Below are 26,195 nucleotides of genomic sequence, written 5' to 3'. Positions count from 1 at the left end.
ATTTTCAAATGGTTATATTTTAAGTGACTATATTTAAATAAATATATACATAATATTTTCTATTTTGCCTCTTGGCCTGCAGAGCTTAAAATTAACTAGCTAATCCTTTCCAGAAAAAGTTTACCAATGTTCCTCTTCTAGATTATCATAGATTGCAAAATTTTGCAGTGAAAATGGAAGTTCTCAGTTTTCTAATTATAATTCTATTCACGGTTTGGAAGAAACAGACTTATAAATCTTCCGAAGTGCCAGAGGCGGGGTTTAGAAGGTGGATGAAACCATTTTCTGCTTGCAATTGCCCACAATTAGATATCTACTGCCTCACAAATGCCCATTTTACATAATAATGTTTGGAGGACAGGGCTCAATGTGGCTCCTAGATAATGTATGGCTAAAAAGAGAAAAATGGCATTCTCTGCAGAAGGAAAGAACAAGAAAGAAAGGGACATCCTTCAAGCCGGGGAACCACAATCACCTGAGACTGAGTGGCATGTTTCTTGTTCCAAAAATTCGGTAGCAAGCTAAAATATAATTAACACTATTGAGATCAAGCTGCTCCAGACGAAATAAAATACAAGTCTCTATATGCCACAAGCTGGGAAGGCAAATAATTGGCTGCATTTCACATTTCCACGTATTCTGAACTGAAAAGCTAATCCTTCAGCTCGGAAGTCTTACGGTCTCTCACAAAGGTCTTCGTCTCTCCTTTCCAGACAAAAGACGACTTGGCCAAAAACCTAGTTTGAAAGAGAAACCTTATCTTCGGCAGCACAACCGATGGGTCCAGAACAGCCCTGCCTCCCACTTTCTTACCCAACAGTTTGTTTGTTTGTTTGTTTGTTTGTTTGTTTTTCCCCATGTGCCATGGCTGATGGCTGGGAGCAGGTGGAATAGGATTAATGTATCATTTTCACTGTTATTAATATTCTGCCTTTCTCAGAGTATAATGTCTCTTAGGCCCAACCTAATTCCTTCTTCGCCCTAGGCTGGGACTCCCGTCCAGGACTGATTGGTATCATAACGACAGCATTACTGTCAACACAGGGCTCCGGGCTTTTCATTACGAATCTAAACTTCACATATTAAAGCCCCTAAATGTTTACACTTATGGCTCCACCCTCGACACCTTGTGGAGCAGAAATCATGTCTTGTTCATTACCACCTCCTTTGTGTCTGACACAGAGCCTGGCAAACAGCAGATCCTCAAAAGATAGTTGTTAATTGGATGACGGAGAAGAGAAAAAGATGTACAATTATAAAACTGAATGTGTTAAAAGGCAAACTTTGCCTCCTCCACCGTGTAACTCAAGACCAGTCCTGAAATGAATCACATCTTAGAAAAGTGATATAATGCCTTCTCGTGACAGTAATCTGTTCCTAGCAATGGCTCTTTTGCCCTTCTGATTATTGGCAATTATTCTTACATTCAAAATGCATTAGCTTTTAAGCAGCAGTGCCTCTGACCATATATCATCTTGCAGTGTTACTAGTTGAATGGCCAGTGGGCAAATTCCTTTTCCTCTTCCAGGGAATCTACAGTGATACATATGGCCTTTTTCTACCAACCATTCTTCAAGTAAACATTTTGATACAGCCTAATAGTATCAAAGAGGTAAATGGTTATGTTTACTATAGGTAGCCCTATTTCAAGTAAGAATAGACCATTTTTATAGTAACATATTGCAGATGCCAAGGCTAAAAATGTTTCCATTATAGTGTATCGCCTGAAATTCCACATAGGATGGAGAAAGAAATGAAACATCACGAGTGAAATTTAGATACCTACTTTTGCAGTCATCTTGGCCAAAAGCTCTTGCAAATCCATTATTCCTTGCACCAGGCTTAAGAAATCACTGCAAGTTGGACAAGCTCAATAGAGAAAATATAAGAAATGTTAATACAGTGCTAATACAATAAAGAAATTTTTACAATAGTAGTTGGTTGGCTATGTTGCTTTTCTGGCTAAGTATTACTTTGCAATTGGAGTGAAATCACCCAGGATTTCAGGTCTCGGTCTTTTCCTTTTATTAATAAGAGGAAAGAAAGAAACAGGAAAAAAGGACTATTAACTGAAAAGGCAATAGGACATTTTTAAATTAAAATTAAGCCCTCGTTTTTATTGAGAGGTGACTGGAAAAATGTGAATCATTATATAGAAAAGGAGAAACTAAACTCATATCTTAGCCAACCAATTTAAATAAATGTTTACTATTTATACTATCATATTAAAACTCTCTTCCTGTATCAACCCACAGAACCCAAATTGCTAATGTAGTCTTTTTCTTACCTTCCAATGGTAATTCTACAAACACATAAGCTTTTTTAAAACTTCAAAGACACAGAACCATATAGTATAAATAATAAATTATCTCCCTATCCCCACTACCTCAGAAGTCAACAGTTTTATGCTTCGGGTGACATGTTTATTACCAATAAGCTACATGATATTAGACATATATAAATGCTTCAAGTTGCTACTTACTGCGATTCAGGTTCGGACATTGAGTTATGTATCCATTTGGCATAAAGATGATTTTCCCATCTTGGATGATTCCCTTGATAACAGAAGAGAGAGGTGTTGAACAAGATGACGGTCACCAGTTCCAATGGCCCCAGTGTAGTCACATGCTCTCTGCAGGGCACATTATTTTTTACAATACTGGTATCCTCACTCTAAAGGTAAGTTTGCCTGAGTCTCCAATGAACTACTCCAAACCATCCTCCTGTGGAAATCTCGAAAAGTACGCGCATCTTGAGAAAGCTATCATTAGGCACCCCTGGTGGATGTTAATGACACTGTAACAGGAAGGATCTACCAGTAAATGTTCTTCAACTATTGAACCAAAAAAGCACTGATGAAACAAAAATTTCCTCAATGCCTTAGTCATCCTGGAACATTAAATTTTGCTAACTTAAGTGATTTTTTTAAGCGAGGGAGAAGAGACAATACAAATATATTAGACTAAAGTTTTTTGATTTAGTCGAGGAAATAAAATGAACACGGAGAGAATTGCATACAAGATTCGCTCTCTGCTGAGTAACATGAGTGTTTGTTGGTGAGTCTTAAAACTTGCTCAACATCTCACTGTGAGTAAAAGGCGGGGCGGCGGGGGGGGGGGGTGTTAATTCTGTAACTTAGCCTGGAAGAACAGCCCTGATTTAAGAAAGTCTTTGAGATTGCCATCTTGCAATGACATTAATGACTTGACTTTTGGACTTTTTTAGTTGAACATCAAGTTTTTGGTTTTAGGGGATTTTTTTTTACTTCTTGATTTGACGGAAGAGAGATTACAGAACAGATGGAATATGCGGAAGCCAGTTCAGAATATTGAGCTTAATCTGTAAATAAAATATAGGCCTAAGATCATGCTGCAAGTCTTCCAGAGGGGGTAACATTTATGTGCTCATCTTCTAAACTGACAAATGCTGTTCTCTGCTTGTTTATTTCAAAATGAAATATGAATTGGAAACATGAATAGAAATAACAGGATCATAAGACCTCTTTCTCAGAACTGGATACGTTTATTAACCTTTTCCTCTTTGAAGATGATGCAGTATTTGTGATTTTAAGAGGAGACAGCCTCCGCATGGGGAGGAAGCCCCTGCCACTGCCCAATACGAATTTGTGGTCTCTTGTAGAGAATTCCAGAGAGCAATCCGTGGAGCACTACCTAAGCCAATCAGCTTCTCCCTGGCACAAAGCTGCTCAGTTTCTCAAAGCAAGTTCATGCCTTTGAGTGCCCAGGGCACCTTTCAAGCACATTTGAGAAATAGGAGAAAAGCATGGGGTTGGAAGTCAGGAGGCCTGGGCTCAAGTTCTGGATCCATCTCAAGCTAACGGAGTAAACTTGAAGCAGTCAGCCAGCCATCCTCTCTGAGCTTCAGTCGCTTTCTCTGGGGGGAAAAAGGCTGGATGCAAAAGCTAAAGGTCCTTCCAGCACTCAACCTCTGGGTCAGTGGAATAGGCATTCAAACCAAGATGGTCACACTTTAGATTTCCGTGCTCTCACTACCTTTCAAGGTAAACAAAAAATTAGACAAAGCTCTAGGTTTCCATCAAAGACCCTTATAGAGAATGGAGACACACATCAGAAATCATCTGTCTGATCTGAATAGGTTGACTCTGGGTGAATTCATAGTAACCGACTATCCCAGGTCTGCTCAGGATTTAGTGTTTCCCAGGACCTAGGACTTCCAGTGCTCAAACAGACCCATAGGCACAAGGGGACAGTTGATCGCTGCAGGAGATGTGGAAGTGGAGAAAGCACATGTACCGGGCAAAATCAGGCCCATCTATTACGTGTTCATCAGAAAAACCTAAATCATTCTTATTTTTCATCAGCCATGGAAATGGCACTCAAACCCAGAGTATACTTGTCACAGTATTAATTACCTTTCCAAAAATGAATGGAAAATCCATTTGAAAAGGCTATCCCCTCTATTCACTCAGTAGCAATGTAACTTAGTACATACCAGTTTTCCTTTTCCTATTTTTAAAGGTGACTACTGATTTTAGTTACATTGTAAATTACAAATTGCCTCTCCCACACCTTTCTTCCACCTGCCCCCATCATCATTTCTGCCTTTCCACTTTTAATCTGACCCACACAGGGGTGTTACACAGATCATTAGGTGAAGGTCAATGATGTTGACTTGAACACAAACAGAAATAAGAGCTGACAGCTTCTCAATGCCCATTAACACCAAAATTCAAAGTACTTGGTATTTGTTTCTGAGGAAAGGTCATGGGGGTCAGCCCACATACTGGCATGAATACTTGTTCTTGCCAAATAAATCAAGGTGGAAATGTAATTTATTTGAACGGATGGAATTCCATGCTAGACTAAAAGAAGGATGGCCATACATTATACAAACACCAGCTGCAACCCAAAGAAGTCTGAGCATGTGTGTGTATACACACACACGCACACACACACGCATATATATCCTAGCACCCTCCCCCAGAACAGAAACAAGAAGGTTTTGCACTGAATTGCCATATGAACTCTTCTGTACCTGGACCTTTGGCAAAAGCAGCATTTGCTAAGCATGTAGTTTTCTTTAGAAAATGAAAGACGTTTTACAAAGTATAAACCCATAGAGAAGCTCGCTCTTATTTCTCACAGCAAAGTCATCTATGACAGTTTCTATTGATGGTAATGTTCCTTCAAGTCCACAACTTCTCCCGAAGATGAAATAAGAACAAGAATTCCTATTTGTTCTTATTCAACTTTAAATGTATTTACACTTAACTGAAAAATGCAAGTCTGGCAGGGCATTTACAAGCGGGCCTCACCTGATCTCGTTTTTTTCAGACCCTTGCTGTATTTCACATCATTAATCATAGCAGTGCTTCCCAAACTTTGAGTTTCTTAAGAATCGCCCTGAGTAAAACACCTCAAGTTTGAGTAAAAACCTGGAGTTTAACATTCAGATTCCTGGGTCATCCCTCTCACTCTGTTTCAGGAGGGTGGAGGGCCCCAGAAACTTCATTGTTAAAAGCTATCCAAGAGGATTCTAATGAAAAGTCAGAGTCCCGCTTTAAAAAACCCTGCTCTATTGTCAATCATTTGTGGGTTTTCTTTTGGGGGAGGAGGAGAAGCAGGAGGCTTTATTCATTAAAAGTTCACAGTGGTGAAAATAGCATCATCCAAATCCTAATATATGAATAAAATCTCTGATCTGGAGCTGAATTGCAACCAACAGAATTACTCAATTTTAGACACAATGAAGGCGAAGTCATATTTTCATTTCAGTGTCCCCTGCAGCTTTTATTATCGTATATTTCACATAGCAGGCACAATAAATACTTGAAAAAGCATCAAATTCCTAAAAGCTATGAATTTGAGAATATTGAGCAATATTTTCAGAGCTGGTAGAGCCTGTAAAGATCATGTAGGATATCAGTTTTTAAACTAGGGGTACATACTAGAATTTTAGAGGAGGTTGGGGAGAACGTCAGATATGTTTTGAAAAAGCTTCCGGGCTGATTTTGATACATCCAAAGAGAGCTACTGATGCAGGGCCAGATCACCGGTCACTTGACCTATGAAAAACCTAAGGCATTGGCAACCTAAGTACCTTTCCTAAAGGACACCTTAATCTTAGGCCATTAACTACAGCTCTACTAACCCCGAAACCAGCGCTAAGCTATTCTAACAGGGTTTAAGGAGATATAGATCATTTGAGAAAGTCTCATAGTTACATGGGCTAACAAGATGTTGCTAGAACAAGGTCCTGTTGTCAAAATGAGGTTTTATCTTAATTGCTTTAACAGAGAGATACTTAATCAACCGAACATAAATTATTTGCATTAGATGCCAACCGTTTGCTGAAATAGTGTTCTGGTGAGGGCAAACAAGAGATCCTTTTAGGTAGCTTAATATTCTCCCCTGCAATCTTATTTACACTATTAATTTGCTTAACAATCCATTTTCTCATTGTTCCTGCAATGCTAAAAGCTGGGAATCTAAATAAATCCCAAAAGTGCAAAGCCCACATTAATAAACTTTCATTATTAGTACAGGTGAAGGGGGGAATGGATGTTTTTTCCTTTGTTGAATCCACCTGTTGCCAGCCTCCACCTCCTACACTCAGCTCACAAGGCACTACTAAATAAATTTGCACCGGGTAGGTCGTACACCTTATGTGTATTTGTTTGGGGAACTAACGCTCGTTGTTTCCATTGTTCCAAGAACATTTCTCATTCCACAGTAAGAAATATACAAAGATGCAATAAAGATTAGAAAAATTATACCATTAGGACCCTCTTATGTATGGAATAAGTGAGATTAGGCAAGACCTTCTAACATTCAGAGCTTTCTGATACAAATAAAAGCAGCTTTGCCACCAAACAAATGCTAATTTTTTTAAAGCCCTTATTTCCCTGCGGATCTCTGTTTACATTGAAGAAAATGGTTCTCTCTTTTTGTATGCTAAAACACTGAAACAAATTGCTTTGAAAGGGAAAGGGGGTGGGGAGAGTTCCTGCTGGGCATGTAAATATACCGAGGAAGATGTGTTCTGTTTATAAACTGGCAAGGACCCAAGCTTTGGCAACAGGCTAACAAAAAGTAAGACTTGAGAAACTCACAAGGAGGATTTTCAAAATGCAACCAATTATGTATTTCTGCCCTTAAGACAGTTAATAAAATATTCCAGCTTGCATAAAAGCCAAGAAAGACACTTGTCGACTTTCATTACAATCAATAAAAACTGTCATCTCATTAGCATACCATTAGCTGTCCTGCTGTTTCCAAAGTCTTAATGCACAGAAATATTAATCTACAAATGTATAAGATTCCCCAGCTCTGTACTTTGACTTTCTGCATGAAAGGAAAAATAAGAATTAGAGATGGGAGGAATCCAATACAGCTTCTTTTTCTATGTGCCTATAAACATATGTTTACCATCTGTGGAATTATGGGAACCAGATGAGGTTAAAAAAAAAAAAAAAAAACAGCAGCAGCTGTGGCACAAAAAAAATTGTAATCAATTCCACTTCCCAGTGACAGCTCAGCTGTTAAGGAGACAGTGATGTCCAGGTAAGGGAAAGGTTTCAGACCCGAGTCCACCGGACAGAAAGAGACAGACACAGAGAGCCTATCTTGGTCTCAGTGAATGGCTTTGGAATGGAAGTTATGTAAGAACACCCAAACCACTCAAGCATCACTGTGATTCACCTAAACTTGTTCTTTCTTTACCCTCTGAAAAATCACCACATAATCAGTTTGGAATCTGTTAAAGGGAAACTGAGCGGTAGTCAACCATCTCAATAATGAAAAACTTTTGACAATCAGAAGATTCGGATAAGCCTGTCATTACTGGTCAGCTATTTTCTCAGACAGCTGCTATTATAAAGGGAAGAGATCCCCACCTTTTGTTCGGGGTCTCTGATAGGAATCACCTAATGCTAAAGGTTCACATGCCAGGCGCCAAGCTTAATTCCCTCCCTCACTCTTTAACCAGGAGCACTTTTACTGCGCTATCCATAAAGACCTATCAAGTCCCAGAAATTAGGTTTGACACGAGTAGGCTTTTGCTTTTACTTTGCCTATGAAGTAACATATTAATATTTAAAATAGAGAATGATGATCTTTTAACCAGAAAACACATACGCATACTTAGTTGTGGAGTGAGAAAGCAGGCATGGTTCTTGGGACCCAGGAGGCAGCTTCTACAAGATAAATATTAAGAGCCTGAAGATATTCCAAGTCTCACCTAAGAGGTGCTTCCCTCCTCTGCAGGCAGAGTTTCGCAGCACTGGATGGACCCAGATAATTTCCATAAAGAGACACTGACATATGCGCCCTACCTGCGCCATCTCACCAAAGGACAGCCAGAAGCATGCTGGCTGACATACAAAATTCTAAGAGGGAGGGGAGTTTTGGAAGGTTCCTTCAAAAAACCCGTTTCTTGAGGCTCCTCTTATTGGCAACAAGGAGAATCACATTGTTCCCCAGAGGAGTGGTGTGGAAGTGCCAACCCCCTTCCGGTACTTCTCACTGGTACCACGTGTTCCTTTGGGGGGAGCTCCAGGAAAAGACAACAGAGTATGTCTCCTCCATGGGACATTGTGAAGTGAAATGTGTCCACCATCTAACACAGTGACTAGCACATGATAAGTAAGCCCCTAAAAAATATATGTTGAATGAATGCTTCAATGAATGAGCACAGACTCTGAACTTTAAGAAGAGCTAAGTTTAAACCCCATTTCTATCACTTACAAACTATGTGAGACTGACAATTTGTTCAACCCCAAGTCCCACTGCCCCTTCTACACAAGAGGGATAATAGCTACACCTCATGAGTAGGCTCTGCAGGTGAAACCTCATTAACAGAGATAATATACGTAGGGCCACACAAGATTTAGAACACAGGAAGCACTCAATTGTCAATACTCTTCTACCACCGACCACCCACCTCTGCAGCAAAATGACTGTCCAAGCCTAGGATCAGTCCTCGTGTTTTCTGCCTCTATCAGGTCCCTAGGCTCTTAAGGACAAGGTGCCTGTCATCCACAAGGAATCACACGCTCAGAAAGCTGGACTGAGTAACAGGACTAACTGCTGTCCCCTGTTCATCACAAGCTTGCAACTGAAACAGAAGTCCCTCAAAGGCAGGAAAAGCACCAATCACTTCTACAATGTACTGTTAACCATATGGGGAGCATTAAACACGTTACGTAACCAAGAAAGGGACGAGACACATGTTGCAAACCACTAGGTGTCAGGTGCTTTTTATATATATTCTTCTATAACCTGCATTATCTTCGTGAGAGAACTTTGCCATTCCACCAATAAAATGACATATGTCGCTGATATGTTCGATTTAAGAGTGTACGGTCTGCGAACCACATACCCGGTACTATTCTCAATACTTGCTGAACAAGACTCAGTTCTAACTCTGATAAAGCTTACAATCTATAGAGTGTCCTCAATAATAAACACCCATATATAAGTTCCACCCAGAACCAACTACATAATTTGCCGAGTTCCTTGTTCAAAAAATTATTGAAAAGTTGAAGACAGCAACAGCAGAGAATGAAGCCGATCATGGGGCCTTCTAAGTTCAGCACCCTGAGGCAAGTGCCCATAAAGCCAGCCCTGCCTTCACCGGATCCCACACCAAGTGATGAAGGAAATGGAGGCATCACAGTGGGAAAGTGTGTGGTAGAATGATTTCAACTGGATATGACTCCCTGTATACATATTTTTCTTTCCGCAGCTCAGACCCGTTAATTTCAACGGTCTCTAAGTCCAAGGATTCTTTCCTCAGCCTGTTCGAATCTGCTTTCTTCCAGTGAATTTCTCATTTCAGTTGTACTTCTCAGCTGCAGACTATCTGTCTGGTTCCTTTTTATAACTCCTGCCCCTTCAATGGATATGCTCATTTACTCAAACCTAATTTTCCTAATTTCTTAGTGCTTCATCACATTTTCCTTTAGCTCTTTGAACACAGTATAGGTTTTTGGAAATCTTATCTACTAAGTCCAACGTATGGGCTTCCTCAGGGATGGTTTTTGTCCATTAATTTTATTCCTGTGAATAGCAATACCTTGCTGTTTATTTGCCTTGTGATTTTATTTGAACACTGGCTATTTGAATATTTCAGTGACTTGAGATCTAGAGATAGAATTCTCTCTCTTCCCCAGGGTTTCCTGGGTTTTTGTTCAGTTTTTCTTTCACGTTGAATGCTACAATAGTGCACTTGTTGAATGACTTTCCTAATTATTTTTACAGAGACTATATTCCTTGTCATGTCTGGTCACTGACATCTGTCCCTGAGCTTGTGTTCAGATAGTTTTTAGATAGACTTTCTTGAAAACGTGGAGAGAGGGAGGGGATGATGGAGAGAAGATGGAAAGAGGGAGGGAGGGACAGAAAGAGGAAACGACAGAGGGAGAGATATACTGGAAGCCTCCCTCCTTCAATACTTAGCCATGCTTGCACTGATCCTAGGGATCAGCCCAAAGACAAAGCTAAGGGTGTTCCTCTGGTCTTTTCTGAACATGCATCTTGCTTTGGGCACACATATGGGTTTTCTAAGCACAGGTGCTGTTAAATGCCATAGTTGCTCAAAGAATCTCTCCCCTTGGCATTTCATCCTTGCTTTAGTGGTCTATGATGTGTCAACTGTACTCTTTCACCCCAGGTAACTGAAAAGTATTTGTCATGTGTGCAATATTTTCAGGTTAACACCTGCCATTTTCCTAGATTCAGAGTTAGACAAGTGTCTTGTATCAGTCCTTCAGGCATTCCTGGACAGAACAGACATATCAAATAATTTGTAGATAAGGTTTGCTCTGCTCCCTCCAGAACCAGGGACCATTCTCCCACACTGAGAACATGGACTGACATCATCAAGACTGCCACTGAGCTGAGATCAGCATGAGGGAAGGGTAGGTAGAAATGCCACAAAGCTTTCCCACTCTTTAATGCTGCTTTTTTTCTTGATTGAGAATTCACTTCGTTGCTATAAACCTTTGACTATTTTCCTAAATTTTGACAAAAGTTGGTTCTGACAATTTCTGCCTACTTTTGATGTTTCTGTGGGGGGACAGAAGCTTGGAAGCGAGCTGCCTGCTATGCCATTTTGCCGTCATACAGCTACCTATCTTTTAGCAAGCCCTTCCAGAGACTCAGATGCACGGTAAATTTGGAGAGCCACTAATCTAAGAAGTCACTAAAACAGAAGCTAATTATCAACCATATATTACATTTCATGGATCTTTCTAGAGACCAAGTTAAAACTGCAATCTAGACCATCAACACATGTCTAGGTCAGTACACTCATAACTGAGCCTTCCAACGATCAAAATCAATAAGAAAGTCCTTTAAAAATATACAAATTATTGGGCTCTACAGTTCACTCAACGAGTAGTCAAGGTAGACATAGGAGTTTGAATTTTAAAGTCTTCCAATGTGATTTTGAGGTCTTTCTGGGGTTGGAAACCAGGGGTACACTTCATTACAGACCCAAGGCCCCCAAGAAAAGTGTAGCTTCACCAAAAATTAACTAGCTTACACAACAAGAAAGAGCATCAAATGTGAGTCAGTTTGGAACTAAAACATCTGGACAAATTTGTTGATTCTTAGAAACTTGGAAAATAAGGGAAAATGGAAAAGCCATGTGTGTGCAAATATGGGTGTGGATGGGTATGGATGTGTACATACATATACATAAATACAGGAGTTATCACCCTGAAAATGACATGTTTGAGTATTTATGACAAAAGAATTGAAAGCCAAAAAAAGCAAACACCTATAAATATACCACAAGCTTAAGAACTAAAATATCACTATAGTTGAAGCCTTCTGAGCGTCTATCCCTAATTTCCATTCCTTCCTCTTAGAAGTGAACACTTATGACTTTAGTGCTTATTCCCATGTCTTTATCTTTTTGCATATGTGGATGTATAAATACGCAATATGTTGAAATGGTTTATATATTTTTAAAGATTTTAGAAAGAGAGAGAGCACAAGTAGGGAGAGGGGCAAAGGGAGAGAGGAGAAAGGAAAGCAGACTTCCCGATGAGTGGAGAGCCTGACCGGGCCTTGATGTCGGGACCCCAAGATCATGACCTCAGCAGAAACCAAGAGTCAGACGCTTAACTGACTCAGCCACCCAAGCACCCCTGAAATGTCCTGCATTTTTAAATTATTTCATATCTTAGTTTTCTCCTGCAACTTCATTTAATTTTAGTGTTTATGATTCTACTACAATTTAAACATCATCCTATTGATTGATAACTTTCCCCCCAAGTTTTTGAAAGTAAAAGTTCCTGTGATGATGACTGTACATCATAACTTCTTGAGTACATGACTAACAGTTTCTTCAATGTGTATAGAGGTTGCAGTCCTGTGTCATGAGATACACACACCTTAAATTTTTTTACAAAAACTCCTAGTTTCCCCTCTTAGTGGCTCTGCCAATTCAAGTTTCCACCACAGTGGCTCGATTAACCTCCCCCACACTGACCATCAGATTTTCTTTTTCACTTTCGCCAGGCTAATGGGTAAGAAATGGTATTTTATAATTATTTTAATCTGCATTTCTGAAATAACAACTGAAATTGAATTCCTTTTAATAAATTCATTGGCTATTCCACTTTGGAAAACTGCCTTTTTGTATCTTTTGCCTGATTTCTGATTCAGTTATGAGCTTCTTATTGATTTTAGCATTTCTTTAATGGATATTATTCTTTGCTAATTGATCTGGTGGCCAAAATCTTTGATAAACATATTAATCTTGTTTTGTATATTAAATTTCTCAATATTATTTTTAACGGCTTTATAGTTACTATTGCTTAAATTCTTTTCTACCTTGAGATCATAAACATATGGTTCCCATGTTGTCTTCTGACACTCACAAAGTTCACATTCAGGTATTTAATTCAATTGTAATCCTAACTGATTTTTGTGTATTGTTTCCAAATATATTAAAACTTTTCCTGACACTATACACAAAAATCAGTTACAGCAATTAGTATATACATGAAGTATTCAAATCAATGATTTTCTAACCATTTATTGAGGAATACATCTTCTCCTCATAGATCAGGAATGCCACTTCAGTTACGTACCAAGTTTCCAAGTATTTACATATAAAGTCTCTTCCTGGCCTCTGCATACTATTAGCTTGGTTCATGTGACAATCCTTACATGGCTATCAAACTCTATTGATTGTTCTAACCTTATATAATAAGACTTCATATCTCAAAGAAACAGTCATTCCTTTTACATCTTCAGAAATATTGTCTTTTCCATATGAATTTTACTTTTTTAAAATATTTTATTTATTTATTGGACAGAGTGAGAGACAGCCAGCGAGAGAGGGAACACAAGCAGGGGGAGTGGAGAGGAAGAAGCAGGCTCCCAGCGGAGCAGGGAGCCCAATGAGGGGGCTCGACCCCAGGACCCTGGGATTGCACCCTGAGCTGAAGGCAGACGCTTAACAACTGAGCCACCCAGGCGCCTCCATATGAATTTTATTATTTTTTTAAAGATTTTATTTATTTATTTATTTGACAGAGAAAGACACAGCCAGCAAGAGAGGGAACACAAGCAGGGGGAGTGGGAGAGGAAGAAGCAGGCTCCCAGCAGAGGAGTCTGATGTGGGGCTCAATCCCAGGGCTCCGGGATAACATCCTGAGCCAAAGGCAGACAGTTAACGACTGAGCCACCCAGGCGCCCCCCCCTCCCCACCGCTTATGAATTTTATAATCAGCTTGTAGATTTTGTCAGAAAATAAAATCCTGTTGGGAATTTATTACATCATTCAATCTAGAAATCAATTTGGGAAAAAGTGACATTTTTAAGCCTTCCTCTCCAAGAACATAGTATACCTGCCCTCAATTAGGTCTTCTCCAATGATTTTTAATAAAGTTTTTAATTTGTTCCATAATTGTTATGCATCTATTTTGATTTGTTCTTAACTGTTAAATTTTGGTATTATAAATGAAATATTCTATTTAACTGCACTTATGTTGCTTCTACTTTTTTCAGCACTGTAACTGATTTTGTCTTTTTTACATCCAGCACTCTTTCTGAACAATCTTAGTAATTCTAATAATTTGTGAATCCTATTTTCTACATAGACAATTATATAATTTGTAAAGAACTATATTTTTTTTATAGTCCTTAAGGTTTTGTTTTCTGGGTTTTTTTGGGGGAGAGGGGGTTGTTTTTCCCAGAAGGGCCTATAGTATGTTGAAAATAAATTATGATAATACAGTTTCTTGTTGGATTCCAGATTTTAACAGGAATTCTTTTAATATTTTCAACATAAATGATTTGTGTGTTTATGCACACTTTCAGTTTAATGTTTTGCTGAGAATTTATCATGAGTCAGTACTGAACTTATCTAGTGTTTTTTGTGCCTCTTGAGCTAACCATAGATATTTCTGTTTGATGTGCACTTTAATTTATTGATAAAAATAGATTTGCATGGTTGAAATAACCAACCTGGTCTCTCGCACATATCCAGATAGACGCAGCTAGATTTGGCTGGCCCCACACATCCTCCCCCCGCCTTTTTTTTTTTTTTTTTTTTTTTTTAGAATTTTTAATCTAATCTGTGTTCAAAAGTATACTGGCTTATACAATTCTCTTTTTATAAAATCCATGTCCAGTTTGGAAATCAAGGTATTGGATAGTGTTCTCATTCATTCTCTTCTCCATAAGAATTTATACAAATAAGATTAGAACCATTTCCTTGGATGTGATAGAACTCCCCTGTAAAACGGCCTGAACCCAGTAGTTATTTGGTAGAGACACACGGTAAATTATGAAAATTGGTCACAATCCTTTGCTCTTTGCTGGATTACTGCCCTGTGCAATGGGAATTTGTAGCATTTTACCTAGAAAAGATGGAAAATATTTCCCACACCCTTGAATTTGGCCTCATAACTTGCATTGGTCAATATAATGCAGCAAAATAACAATGTGTAAGTTGCAAGCCTCGACTTCAAAAGACTCTGCACATTTCTGCTCCAGCTCCGGAAGCCCTGATCAACCACCAGGTAAACACGCTTGGGGACTAGACTGCTAGAAAATGAGACATCACATGACATAGAGATAAGCCATCCTTGCGAAGTCCGTTCAGTACAGCCAGCCCCCAGAAAACCAGCAGCTGACCAAAAATAGATGAGTGGACCCACTCAGAATAGAAGAACCGTTCAGCTCAGCCCAGGCCCAAGCGCCAAAGCACAAACTTGTAAGCGGTTTCAAACCATTAAGCTTCGAGTCCCTCTGCTATGCACTGTAAGCTAACTGATGGAGACTGTGTGTCATGAATCCTTTAGAAAACCTTATTGATTCTAAGACCATTTATCATTTCTAAAGTCCATTTTGATAATCCACATGTTTTTAGGACACTGCCTGTTTTTCTCTAATTTTCCATTACAAAAAAATTAGTGATTACTGTTTTAGTCTTCATAATATTTGATTTTTTTTTTAATTTTTCCTGCTCAAACTTTGATTTATCTTTTCAAATGACCGAATTGTGCTTTTCCTGATCTTGTCTATTGTATCCTACTCATTATTTTCATTTCTGTTCTTATATGCTAATTTTCTCATGCCTTTTACTTTCTTAGGTTCACTCTGATTTCCATTTGCTAACATCTTAGGTTGGATATTTTAGTCATTGAATTTCTTGCCTTTTCTACCTTTGTAGAATATAACTACTTTCAATAGCTTCTATTCTAGGGCATGCCCTTTTACTCTCTTATGGATTTTGAAAAAGAAAAGAAGTTGCAAATTGTAACATATTCCAATACATCAACCTTTTTCTTTTTAGTTATTACTTTTATGTCTCATTTAAGAAATATTTTTCCTACATCAAGGTCATAAAAATATTTCCCTATGCTATCTTTTTAGGCTTTATTAGTTTACCTTTCAGATTTAGATCTATAATCCCCTGGAATTGATTTTGCATGTAGTGTGCAATAGAGGTCAAGATTAGCTACTTCCCCATAGGGATATTCAGTTGACCAAGGACCCGGTAGTGAAAAGACCATCCTTCCAGGATATTCTGTAATGCTGCAAAGTATATTTTCAGGTTATATACTAGGTGTATGCATCTTTTAAATGGTAATATTAAAACAATCTTAAAAAAAAATAAATGGTAATATTATGTGGTAAATCTGGGGGCCTTGAAGTGTGATAATACCAGAACATTCTACCACTTCCTTTTGTTTAGTCTGGTCTGTTTTTTTTCTTCAACCACTTCACTATCAACATTTAGGAATCCTTTCTCGTTTTCAGATTTATTTAAAGTCCTATAGAAGATTGCTTTCTTCCTGAGCCACCTCAATTCTTTCTACCTTATATTTGCCCTCTTCCGTTCTTACTTGGCGAGATTCGGCTTTACGTTCAAGAACCTTGTTACCGTCTTTGTCCAGTTTTAGTCTAGTGAGAAGCACCTGGCTAGAGGGAATGCCCACGTGGACAGTTGTGCCCTCTGCCTTCTCTTGCTGCTCATCGACACTCATTGTCAATGCCGTTTTCCTTCCTGTAAACTTGGATGATTTTGCCAGTTTGCTGACCTTTGTAGTGTCCTCACACCACCTGTCCTTCATCCTCCTTTCAGATGGGCATGGATCGCACGTCGTACTTCTGTCTCGGCTCTTTGGGAGGGAAGACAAGCTTTCTGCAAATGTGGGAAGGGGCACTGATGCCCTTTACGGTTCTCGCTCCAGTCAGAAATTACAAAGGGACTCAAGTTCATTTTGGCCACTGAAGCTTCAGCAATGGCCACAAAAGCAAAGACGGCATCTTTAATTGTCTCAATATAAACAATATACATCAGGACTTGAGTTGTATGAATCCAATACAGCACTCATACTTTCAACCATTAAGTAGAAATCACTTGATAGTAAATATTATGAACTGGAATTGTATCTAACTTTTTTCTCGCCTTATTTTGAGGTGATAGAACTTCTTAAAAAATCTCAAATACTTAAATCTGGAAGTAATATTTCTATTATTTTGATGTTAGTTTAAATTTTTAACATGTGAACTTAGTCTAAAAGTTAGCCAATTTCTCTATTCTTTTTTGGACTACAAGGCCTTAGAGTACTTTAAATCAGATAACTCCATCCTCATTTTATCTAATATTTTAATTTTTTTCCAAAACTGGGCATTATTTAATCAAGCAATGATTAAGGTTCAGGTATACTCCCCATTTGTTTACCAATTCCCCTTGTACTTTATATTATATGACTTTCTTCTGCGAAGTTTCTTTAATGAGGATCAATTAGTCACAAAATTGAGAGTTTTGTCTATAAATTCTTATTTCATGTTCATTCTCAAATGACAATTAAGCTGCGTATATGTTACTACATTTGAGAGTTTTTTTCCCTGAAAACTTTGAAAACATTTTTTTTTTTAATTATTGTTTGGTTTCTGCTTTTACTGATTAAAAGCCAGCTGCTCAATCTATGTTATTCTTTTGCGGAAAATTTACCTTCTAAGGGTTACCGTTAATATCTTCTCTGTGTCTTTGGGACTCTACTATTCCAGTAATATATCTAAGTGTGACTATTTATCTTACTTAAGATAATAGATTAATAGAGTAATAGATTAAAATGGTCCAAAATTCTTCCCCTTCTTGTATCCATATCCTCGCAATGTGATACAGCAGAATAGTCCTTTAAGGGATGGAGTCTATTTCTTTACCCCTTGACTAGGAGTTTGGCTCTTGGTTATGACTTGCTTTGGACTATTGTCCAAACGTGACAAGGCAAGCCGAACCTTGAAAAGCCCTAATACACTAGAGCTTGCTCTCTTCTTACACTTGGAATCTTAGGACTGCCATGTGAAGTAGCCTCTACGCCACTAGAGCATGAGAGACCATATGAAGGAGAACCGAGGTACACTAGTCAACAGCCAGCCTACTACCAGAGATGTGAAAAGGCCATCTTAAATCATCCCGCCCCCTGCTGACCTGCCAATGACCACCGACAACACGAGACGCTGGTAGACATCATCAGGGCCAGGCCAGACCAGAAAAATCATCTAATCAACATGAAGAATTGTGACCTAAATAAAGAACTCAGAAGCTTAAAAAAACAGCTAAGTTTCTTGAGAGATAGCAATAGCTAATAACACTTTGACTACATTATTGCAATAATGAGAATTGATCTCTCTTATCAATTTTAGAAAATTCTTAGCCATCATACTTCTAATAGTACCTATAATCTCTTCTGGAATTTTCAAATATACATGTATGAATATACACACAGTAAAAACATCTATCATATCTTTTTCTATATTTGTGGTTCTTCTCTACAAGCTCTTTCCTAGCTCCTTCTCCTTATCTTCACACTATAATTAGGGTAATTATTTTGACAATATTTTCTCTCCTACAAATGCTCTCCCCACCTGTATCTAATCTACTGTTTAGCGGGTTCACTGAGGATTTTTCTTTCACTTCAATAACATATTTCTTATTTCTGGAAGTTCTTTTTGGTTTTCCCTCATCATATTTATACTCTCTAGTCCTCACACATTTGTTGCTTTGTTTCTTTAAACATTTTAAAACATCAGGATTTTCATAATTCTTTATCTTGTAATTCCAATTTCTGCAGCCCCTTGAAGGCTAATTTATTATGGCTCCTTCAAACTCCCACTCATGATGGCTTAAAAATCCTCTTTGCATGAACTTAAACTATGCAAACCCTGTTAGGTTTGCATAGAAGAAAACCTTCCCCAAAGGTAATTTTCTTCATCCAGAATCCCAAGATTCCCAACCAAGGACCACTTTAAGTTAATTTCTTGAGCTTCATGGACAAAATAAATCCAAATTTCAAGGCTGAATGATGTCAGGGCTATGGTTTCAAATTCTCCCCAGGAAACTATTTTTTCCTATGTGAAACTGAGGTAGAGAACGCTAGCTACTAGATTGATTCCCATGGCTAAGTAGTAGACTCTTCTGTCTCTCCTTTTGCTGGAGTTGTAGTCTTCTAGGTTGTTTTACAAGTTTCTGTCCCATCTTTCAATGTTTCATGAGCTCTAAGGCATTTCTCCCATCCCACACAGACTGTTGAAATTTAAGGCTCTACCTGGGACTTCCAGACATTGTTGTGGGATTGCAAAATCATACAGCCACCTTAGAAAATACACTGGCATTTTCTTATAAAGTTAAACATACACTCATATACAGCCCAGCAATCCCACTTCTACATACTCAAAAGAAAACTTGTGTTCACACAAAAACCTGTGAGTATTTTTAGTGGCTTTATTCATAAGTGCCCAAATCTCAAAACAACCTAAAAGTCCATGAATTGAGGGATGGATAAACTGTAGTACCTCCATACTATAGAATTAGAGGACCCAAAGAAGACTGAATTACTGATGGGTGAACCGCAACATAAATACATACATGATTTATAGAAGATTCTGGGAAAGGCAAAACTATAGGGCCAGACAACAGATCAGTAGTTGCTGGACACTGAGGATGAGGAGATGAATCAAAAGCATTACAACAGGGGCATTTTTGGAAGTTACGAAATAGTCCTTTAGCTTCACTATGATGGTATTTACATGACTCTATCAATTTTCCCAAACTCAAAACTGTATATTTCAAGGGCTGGATTTTGTTCTATGTAAATTATACCTTGATTTTTAAAGGAAAAGCCCAGAATCATATGACTTCATCAGCAAATTCTACCCAACATTTAAATAAGATTTAACAACTACCCTTCTCAAACTCTTACCCAAAAAATGAGGAAGTCTTCCCAAAATCTCTAATTTAAGGACATTGTCCTGATACCAAAATCAGGTATTACTACAAGAAAACTACAGGCTAATAACCCTGATGAATATAAATGTAAAAATTAAAATGCTAGCAAGCTGAATTCAAGGGTACATTAAGAGATCATACATTATAATCAAGATTTATCCCTGGAATGCAAAAATGGTTCAACGTATGCAAATCGATAAATGTGACACACCCCAATAGAATGGAAGATAAAAATCATACCATCATCTCATAGATGCAGAAGAAGCACTTGACAAAATACAACTTCCTTTCATGATAAAAAGACTCAAAAAATTGGGCAAAGGAACATACTCCAACATGATAAGAGCCCTGTATGACAAGCCCACAGATAATAGCATACTCAACAGTGAAAGATTAAAAAGCTTTTCCTCTAAGATGAAAAACAAGACAAAGGTGCCCATTCTCACCACTCCTATTCAACACAGTAATAGAAGTCCTCATCAGAGCAATCAGACAAGAAATAAAACACATCTACATCAGAAAGGACTAAGTAAAACTGTCTTTGTTTGCAGGTGATAGGACTTGACATATAGAAAATCCTAACTAGTCCACCAAAAAAATTTTAAAATAAAGTCAGCAAAGCTGCAGGATACAAAATCAACATACAAAAGTCACCATCAAGATAAAAAGCTTCTGCACAGCCAAGGAAACAGTCAAAAAAACTAAGAGGCAGCCCACGGAATGGGAGAAGATATCTGCAAATGACACTACAGAGAAAAGACTGGTATCCAAGATCTACAAAGAACTTCTCAAACTCAATACACGAGAAACAAATAATCAAATCAAAAAACGGGCAGAAGGTATGAACAGACACTTTTCCAATGAAGACATATGAATGGCTAACAGACACATGAAAAAATGTTCAAAATCATTAGCCATCAGGGAAATTCAAATCAAAACCACATTGATATACCACCTTACCCCACTTAGAATGGCAAAAATGGACAAGGCAGGAAACAACAAATGTTGGAGAGGATGTGGAGAAAGGGGAACCCTCTTACACTGTTGGTGGGAATGCAAGTTGGTACAGCCACTTTGGAAAACAGTGTGGAGGTCCCTTAAAAAGTTAAAAATAGACCTACCCTATGATCCAGCAATTGCACTACTGGGTATTTACCCCAAAGATACAGACGTAGTGAAGAGAAGGGCCATATGCACCCCAATGTTCATAGCAGCATTGTCCACAAGAGCTAAATCGTGGAAGGAGCCGAGATGCCCTTCAACAGATGACTGGATTAAGAAGATGTGGTCCAGAGATACAATGGAATATACTCAGCCATCAGAAAGAATGATTACCCAACATTTGCATCAGTGTGGATGGGACTGGAGGCTATTATGCTAAGTGAAATAAGTCAAGCAGAGAAAGATAATTATCATATGGTTTCACTCATTTGTGGAACATAAGGAATAGCAGGGAGATGGTTAGGAGAAGGAAGGGAAAAATGAAGGTGGGGCGGGGACAGAGGGGGAGATGAACCATGAGAGACTATGAACTCCAGGAAAGAAACTGAGGGTTTTAGAGGGGAGGGGAGTGAGGTGATGGTTTAGCCCGGTGAAGGGTATTAAGGTGGGCACGTATTGCATGGAGCACTGGGTGTTATACGCAAACAATGAATCATGGAACACTACATCAAAAACTAACGATGGTGACTAACACACCATTAAAAAAAAAATACAAAAGTCAGTTGCATTTCTCTTCACTACAAATGAAATATCTGAAAAATAAATAAAAGAATCCCATTCACAATAGCATCAAAAATAGTAAAATACTTAGAGATTTAACCAAGGAAGAGAAAAATCTGTACAATGAAAACTACAAAACTTCGATGGAAAAATTGAAGTAGACACAAACAAATGTAAATGTATCTCATATTCATGGATTGGAAGAATACTGTTAAAACGTACACACTACCCAAAGCCATTTGTAGGTTCAGAGCAATCCCTATCAAAATCTAAATGGCATTTTTCAAACAAAAACACTAAAATTTGTATGGAACCACAAAAGACTCCTAATAGCCAAAGTAATGTTAAGAGAAGAACAAACCCGGAGGCATCACATTTCCAGATTTCAAACTACGTTAGGCCTTTTAACGATGCAGGGGTTAGAAGCACCAACCTCCATGCAGTCAAAAACGCACAGCTAACTTCAGACTCCCCCAAAACTTAACCACTAATAACCTACTGTTGACTGTAATTCCTAACCGGACACATAAACAGTCAATTAATACCTACTTTGTAAGCAGCATGTATTACATACTGTATTCTTATACTAAAGCTAGAGAGAAAATGTTAGGAAAATCCAAAGAGAAAATAGATTTATTGTACTGTACTGCATTAATCGAAAAAAATTCGTGTGAGTGGCCCCATGCAATTCAAACCCCTTTGTTCAAGGGCCAAATGCATGCCACAAAGCTACAGTCATCAAAGCGATCTGGAAAAAAACAAAAAAACATAAAAACAAGAACAAAACCGGATACATAGACCAATAAAACAGGATCGAGAGCCCAAAAATAAACCCCTGCATATTCAACTGCTATTGGACAAAGGAGTCAAGAATATTCAATAAGGATGGTCTCTTCAACAAATAGTGCTGGGAAAACTGGATAACCACACTAAGAACTAGTTGGATTCCTGTATCGCCACTCACAAAAATTTGAAATGGACTTAAACACAAGACCTGAAACCATTAAACTTCTAGAAGAAAACAGGGGGAAAACGTCCTTGGCATTGGTCTTGGCAGTCATTTCTCAGATAGGACACCAAACGCACAAGCAATAAAATCCAAAATTAATAAGTAGATCTACAAACTAAAAAGCTTCTACACAGCAAAAGAAACAATGAACAAAATGAAAAGGCACCCTCTGAAATGGGAGAAAACATTTGCAAATCAGCAATCTGGTAAGAGGTTAATATCCAAAATATATTTAACAACTCCCACAATACAATAGCAAAAAAGCGGATTAAAAAATGGGCAGAGGGGCGCCTGGGTGGCACAGCGGTTAAGCGCCTGCCTTCGGCTCAGGGCGTGATCCGGGCGTTATGGGATCGAGCCCCACATCAGGCTCCTCTGCTATGAGCCTGCTTCTTCCTCTCCCACTCCCCCTGCTTGTGTTCCCTCTCTCTCTGGCTGTCTCTATCCTGTCGAATAAATAAATAAAATCTTTAAAAAAAAAAATGGGCAGAGATTAATTTCCATAGACATGCAAATGGCCAACAGGTACATGAAAAGGTGATCTACATCACTAGTCATCAGGGAAACACAGACCAAAATGACAATGAAAGATCACCTCACATCTGTAAAAATGGCTATCATCGAAAAGACAGAAAAATAACAAGTGTGGAAAACAAGGAACCCTTGTACACTGTTCGCGGGAATGTAAACTGGTATGACCACTATGGAATTTGCTCCAAAAATTAAGGATAGAACTACCATGCAATCCAGCAATCCCACATCTGGGTGGATTAAGCTGAGTATATATCCAAGAGAAATTAAACCACTACCTCGAAAAGATCACTTCATCCCCATATATATTGCCACATTATTCACAATAGACAAGACATGGAAAAAACCCAAGACATCAACAGATGAATGGCTTAAAAAGTTGTGGTATGTATACAATAGAAGAGTATTCAACCATGAGGGGAAAAAACGCCGCCATTTCCAACATGAATCAACTTTGAGGGCATTATGCAAAGGGAAATGAGACAAAGACAGACAAATACTGCACAATATCACTTATATGTAGACTATAAAAAACCTGAACTCATAGGGACAGTGGAACGCTGGTTGCGAGGGTTTAGGGGGAAGGGGGAGATGCTGGTCAAAGTATACAAGCTTTCAATTATAATACAAGTGAATTCTGGGGATCTAATGCACATTATGGTGATTACAGTGAATACTACTTGTACTTGAAATATACCAAGAGCGTAGATCTTAAATGTCCTCATGGCAAAAAAGCCACTGACAATTATGTGAGGTGAGGGTGGTGTTAGTTAACACTGCTGATAATCATTAGGCAATATACAAGTATATCAAACAGTTACGCACCTTAAAGTTACAGTTATGTATCAATTATCTCTCAATCAAATTGGAATAACAGAAAAGAAACTTAAGTTCCCAACATCTTGGTAATGGTTTTCACTTTTCTCTATGTATTTGGCCTCTAAGAATTTCCTTTAAGTGCAATGATGCATCTTAAAAGACTTTTGTTCTGTTTAATCCAGCATTTATAGGCATTTTGAAGTAGAATTTTTTAAGACATCTACTCTACCATATTGCCAGAAGCCAAAGTCTCCCATTTCTATTGAAGACCAAGACTCTCTTAAAATTTCATGTTTTTAACTTCTTCATTTTATCACTGTGTCCTGTTTCTATGAAGTACAGCACTGCAGTCATTGTATTACCTTCTTTAGAGATAAGAAAACCAAAGCTCACAGAAGTTGAGACCTGCTGCCTAGCCACACCAAGATTCTGAGAATGGAAACCAATCTGAAGATTATCTTAAGCCTCTCAAAATTAGGTAAGAAACATTAAAAAGATCATTTACATTATGCATACTTGGCAGTAAACTGTGTGACCTTGACCAAGTCACTTAACTCTGTCTAGTTTCCAAGCACCTACTTCTCAAAACTGTTGGGACAATTATTCATGCCAAGCACAGGGGGAAACACACGTGGCAGAAATAGAAAGAAGTGCTTACTTTGAATAAGCCATGCTTTTGGTTGCGTTGACCAAGCCATAAGTTGCTTCCTGGGGGAAGGTTGGTTTCAGGAGGGTCTATCACACGTTCATAAATCCTGTAGGGACGAAGAACACCGTTATTAATAAAGAGTTCGCTCAAAACAGAACCAAAAGTTATGTGTGTTGTTTGAAGTCCTCACAGCTTTAGCTCCCGGTGTAGAGAGATGGAGGCAATATATGGCATGTTTTAGATGACAGGTAACATGAATGTAGACATCTACTTCTTGACAACACTTGGACACATGAACTGGGCCTCTGTTGGCTTTCTATTTTCACCCTTTTGGCAGGGAAAGGAGGAAGAAGGTAACATTTTTAAGTGTCTGCTCTGAGCAATGAACCTTACATACTCAGTGAGTCAAGTGGTTTGATCCACATTACGGGTGAGAAAGCGGAGGTCCAGAGAACACAAGTGAGTCAACCAAGCTAAGACAAGGAGCAGTCAAGCTGGAACGCGAATCCCCAGCTGCCTGGCTGCAAAGCCCATGCACTCCCCTTTGCACTCTACTGCTCCCTGGCTTTGCTTTATCTGGCCGCTACACGTTTCCTTTTTTTTTTTTTTTTTTTAAGATTTTATTTATTTATCTGACACAGAGAGAGAGACAGCCAGCAAGAGAGGGAACACAGGCAGGGGGAGTGGGAGAGGAAGAAGCAGGCTCCCAGTGGAGGAGCCCAATGTGGGGCTCGATCCCAGGACCCTGGGATCACGCCCTGAGCTGAAGGCAGACGCTTAACGACTGAGCCACCCAGGTGCCCCCAGCCACTACCCGTTTCTATACTGCTATACTCCTCCCAGCAAGCGAGCAGCTGCCCACATGCTCGGTCCACAAAACCAAGTAACTGAAATCATCCCATCAACAAATATTTACTGAGCACTTTTTATGCTCCAAGCTCCACATGAGGCAACAAGAGCTAGAGCAACCAACCAGACATCCAAAATCCTGCCCTCAGGGAGCAAAAAACAAAGTCTTGTATATGAAAAAAATCTTCACAAGATCTATGAAGACATAATTAATACTAATATAGAGGAGGCAAAAGCCCCAGGATCTCTGAAGGTACCTACAGAAACTACTCAACAGTTGAGTAATCTCGACTGTTCTGCCCTCCCAAGCCCTAGTCACCGATCTTGAGATTGCTGCTCCCCTGAGAAACAGACCCTGCAACCACCAGGTACCAGCTGATCAAGGCCTCCCCTCACCCCAACAAGTGCCTCTCCATATCTTCTCTGCTGAGAAGGGGAAGGAGGAGCTTGCCTGAGAATTGAACTTGTCCTTTGATGATCAGAAGGTTCTGGGTGGGGTGCCACAGAGACCATCAGGGAATTTCAATGACTCCTGATGGCCCATCCATTCCTTGCACTCCTCAGTTCTCAGAGCAGCTACAGAAGGAATCAGTTCCAGGTACTTCCAAAGGTCTGACACTCATCAGGTGTTAAAGCTGGAAGGGAACTGACTGCCGCCTGCCAAAGAGCGACCTGTTCCTCCAGGGGCTCTCAGAAGGCCAGAACTGCGAGACGACCCATGGTGAAACAGCCAGTGAAGGAGCAGATGTTGCTGTTGGGAGCGGTCACGCAGCAGCCTTGGAGCTTAGCCACACTGTCCATCATTCTCATTCCGCACTGGAAGAGTGCTGTTTCCTGACAATACTTTCCATGGAGAAAGCTCTAAATATCTTT

General features: G+C 38.9%; 1 protein-coding gene and 1 pseudogene across 2 annotated transcripts in view; both read right to left on the bottom strand.

Annotated features, from left to right (window-relative positions):
- Nucleotides 1–26,195, bottom strand: part of NELL1 (neural EGFL like 1) — an 823,559-nt gene that overhangs the window by 637,451 nt on the left and 159,913 nt on the right. For both annotated transcript variants that reach the window (XM_045808610.2, XM_045808609.2), the window contains exons 5-7: nt 24,483–24,579; nt 2,483–2,555; nt 1,787–1,869 (exon numbers count right to left, since the gene is read on the bottom strand). In XM_045808610.2, the coding sequence (XP_045664566.2) occupies nt 1,787–1,869; nt 2,483–2,555; nt 24,483–24,579 (253 nt within the window). The remainder of the gene's footprint in view (nt 1–1,786; nt 1,870–2,482; nt 2,556–24,482; nt 24,580–26,195) is intronic.
- Nucleotides 16,280–16,728, bottom strand: LOC123799509 (large ribosomal subunit protein uL24 pseudogene; annotated as a pseudogene).

The sequence above is a fragment of the Ursus americanus genome, chromosome 24, assembly GCF_024610735.1.
Source record: "Ursus americanus isolate L20-20 chromosome 24, mUrsAme1.1.p, whole genome shotgun sequence".
NCBI classification, from domain to species: domain Eukaryota; kingdom Metazoa; phylum Chordata; class Mammalia; order Carnivora; family Ursidae; genus Ursus; species Ursus americanus.
The sequence above is the reverse complement of the archived record's forward strand: the minus strand, read 5'-3'. Positions and strand labels throughout refer to the sequence as shown.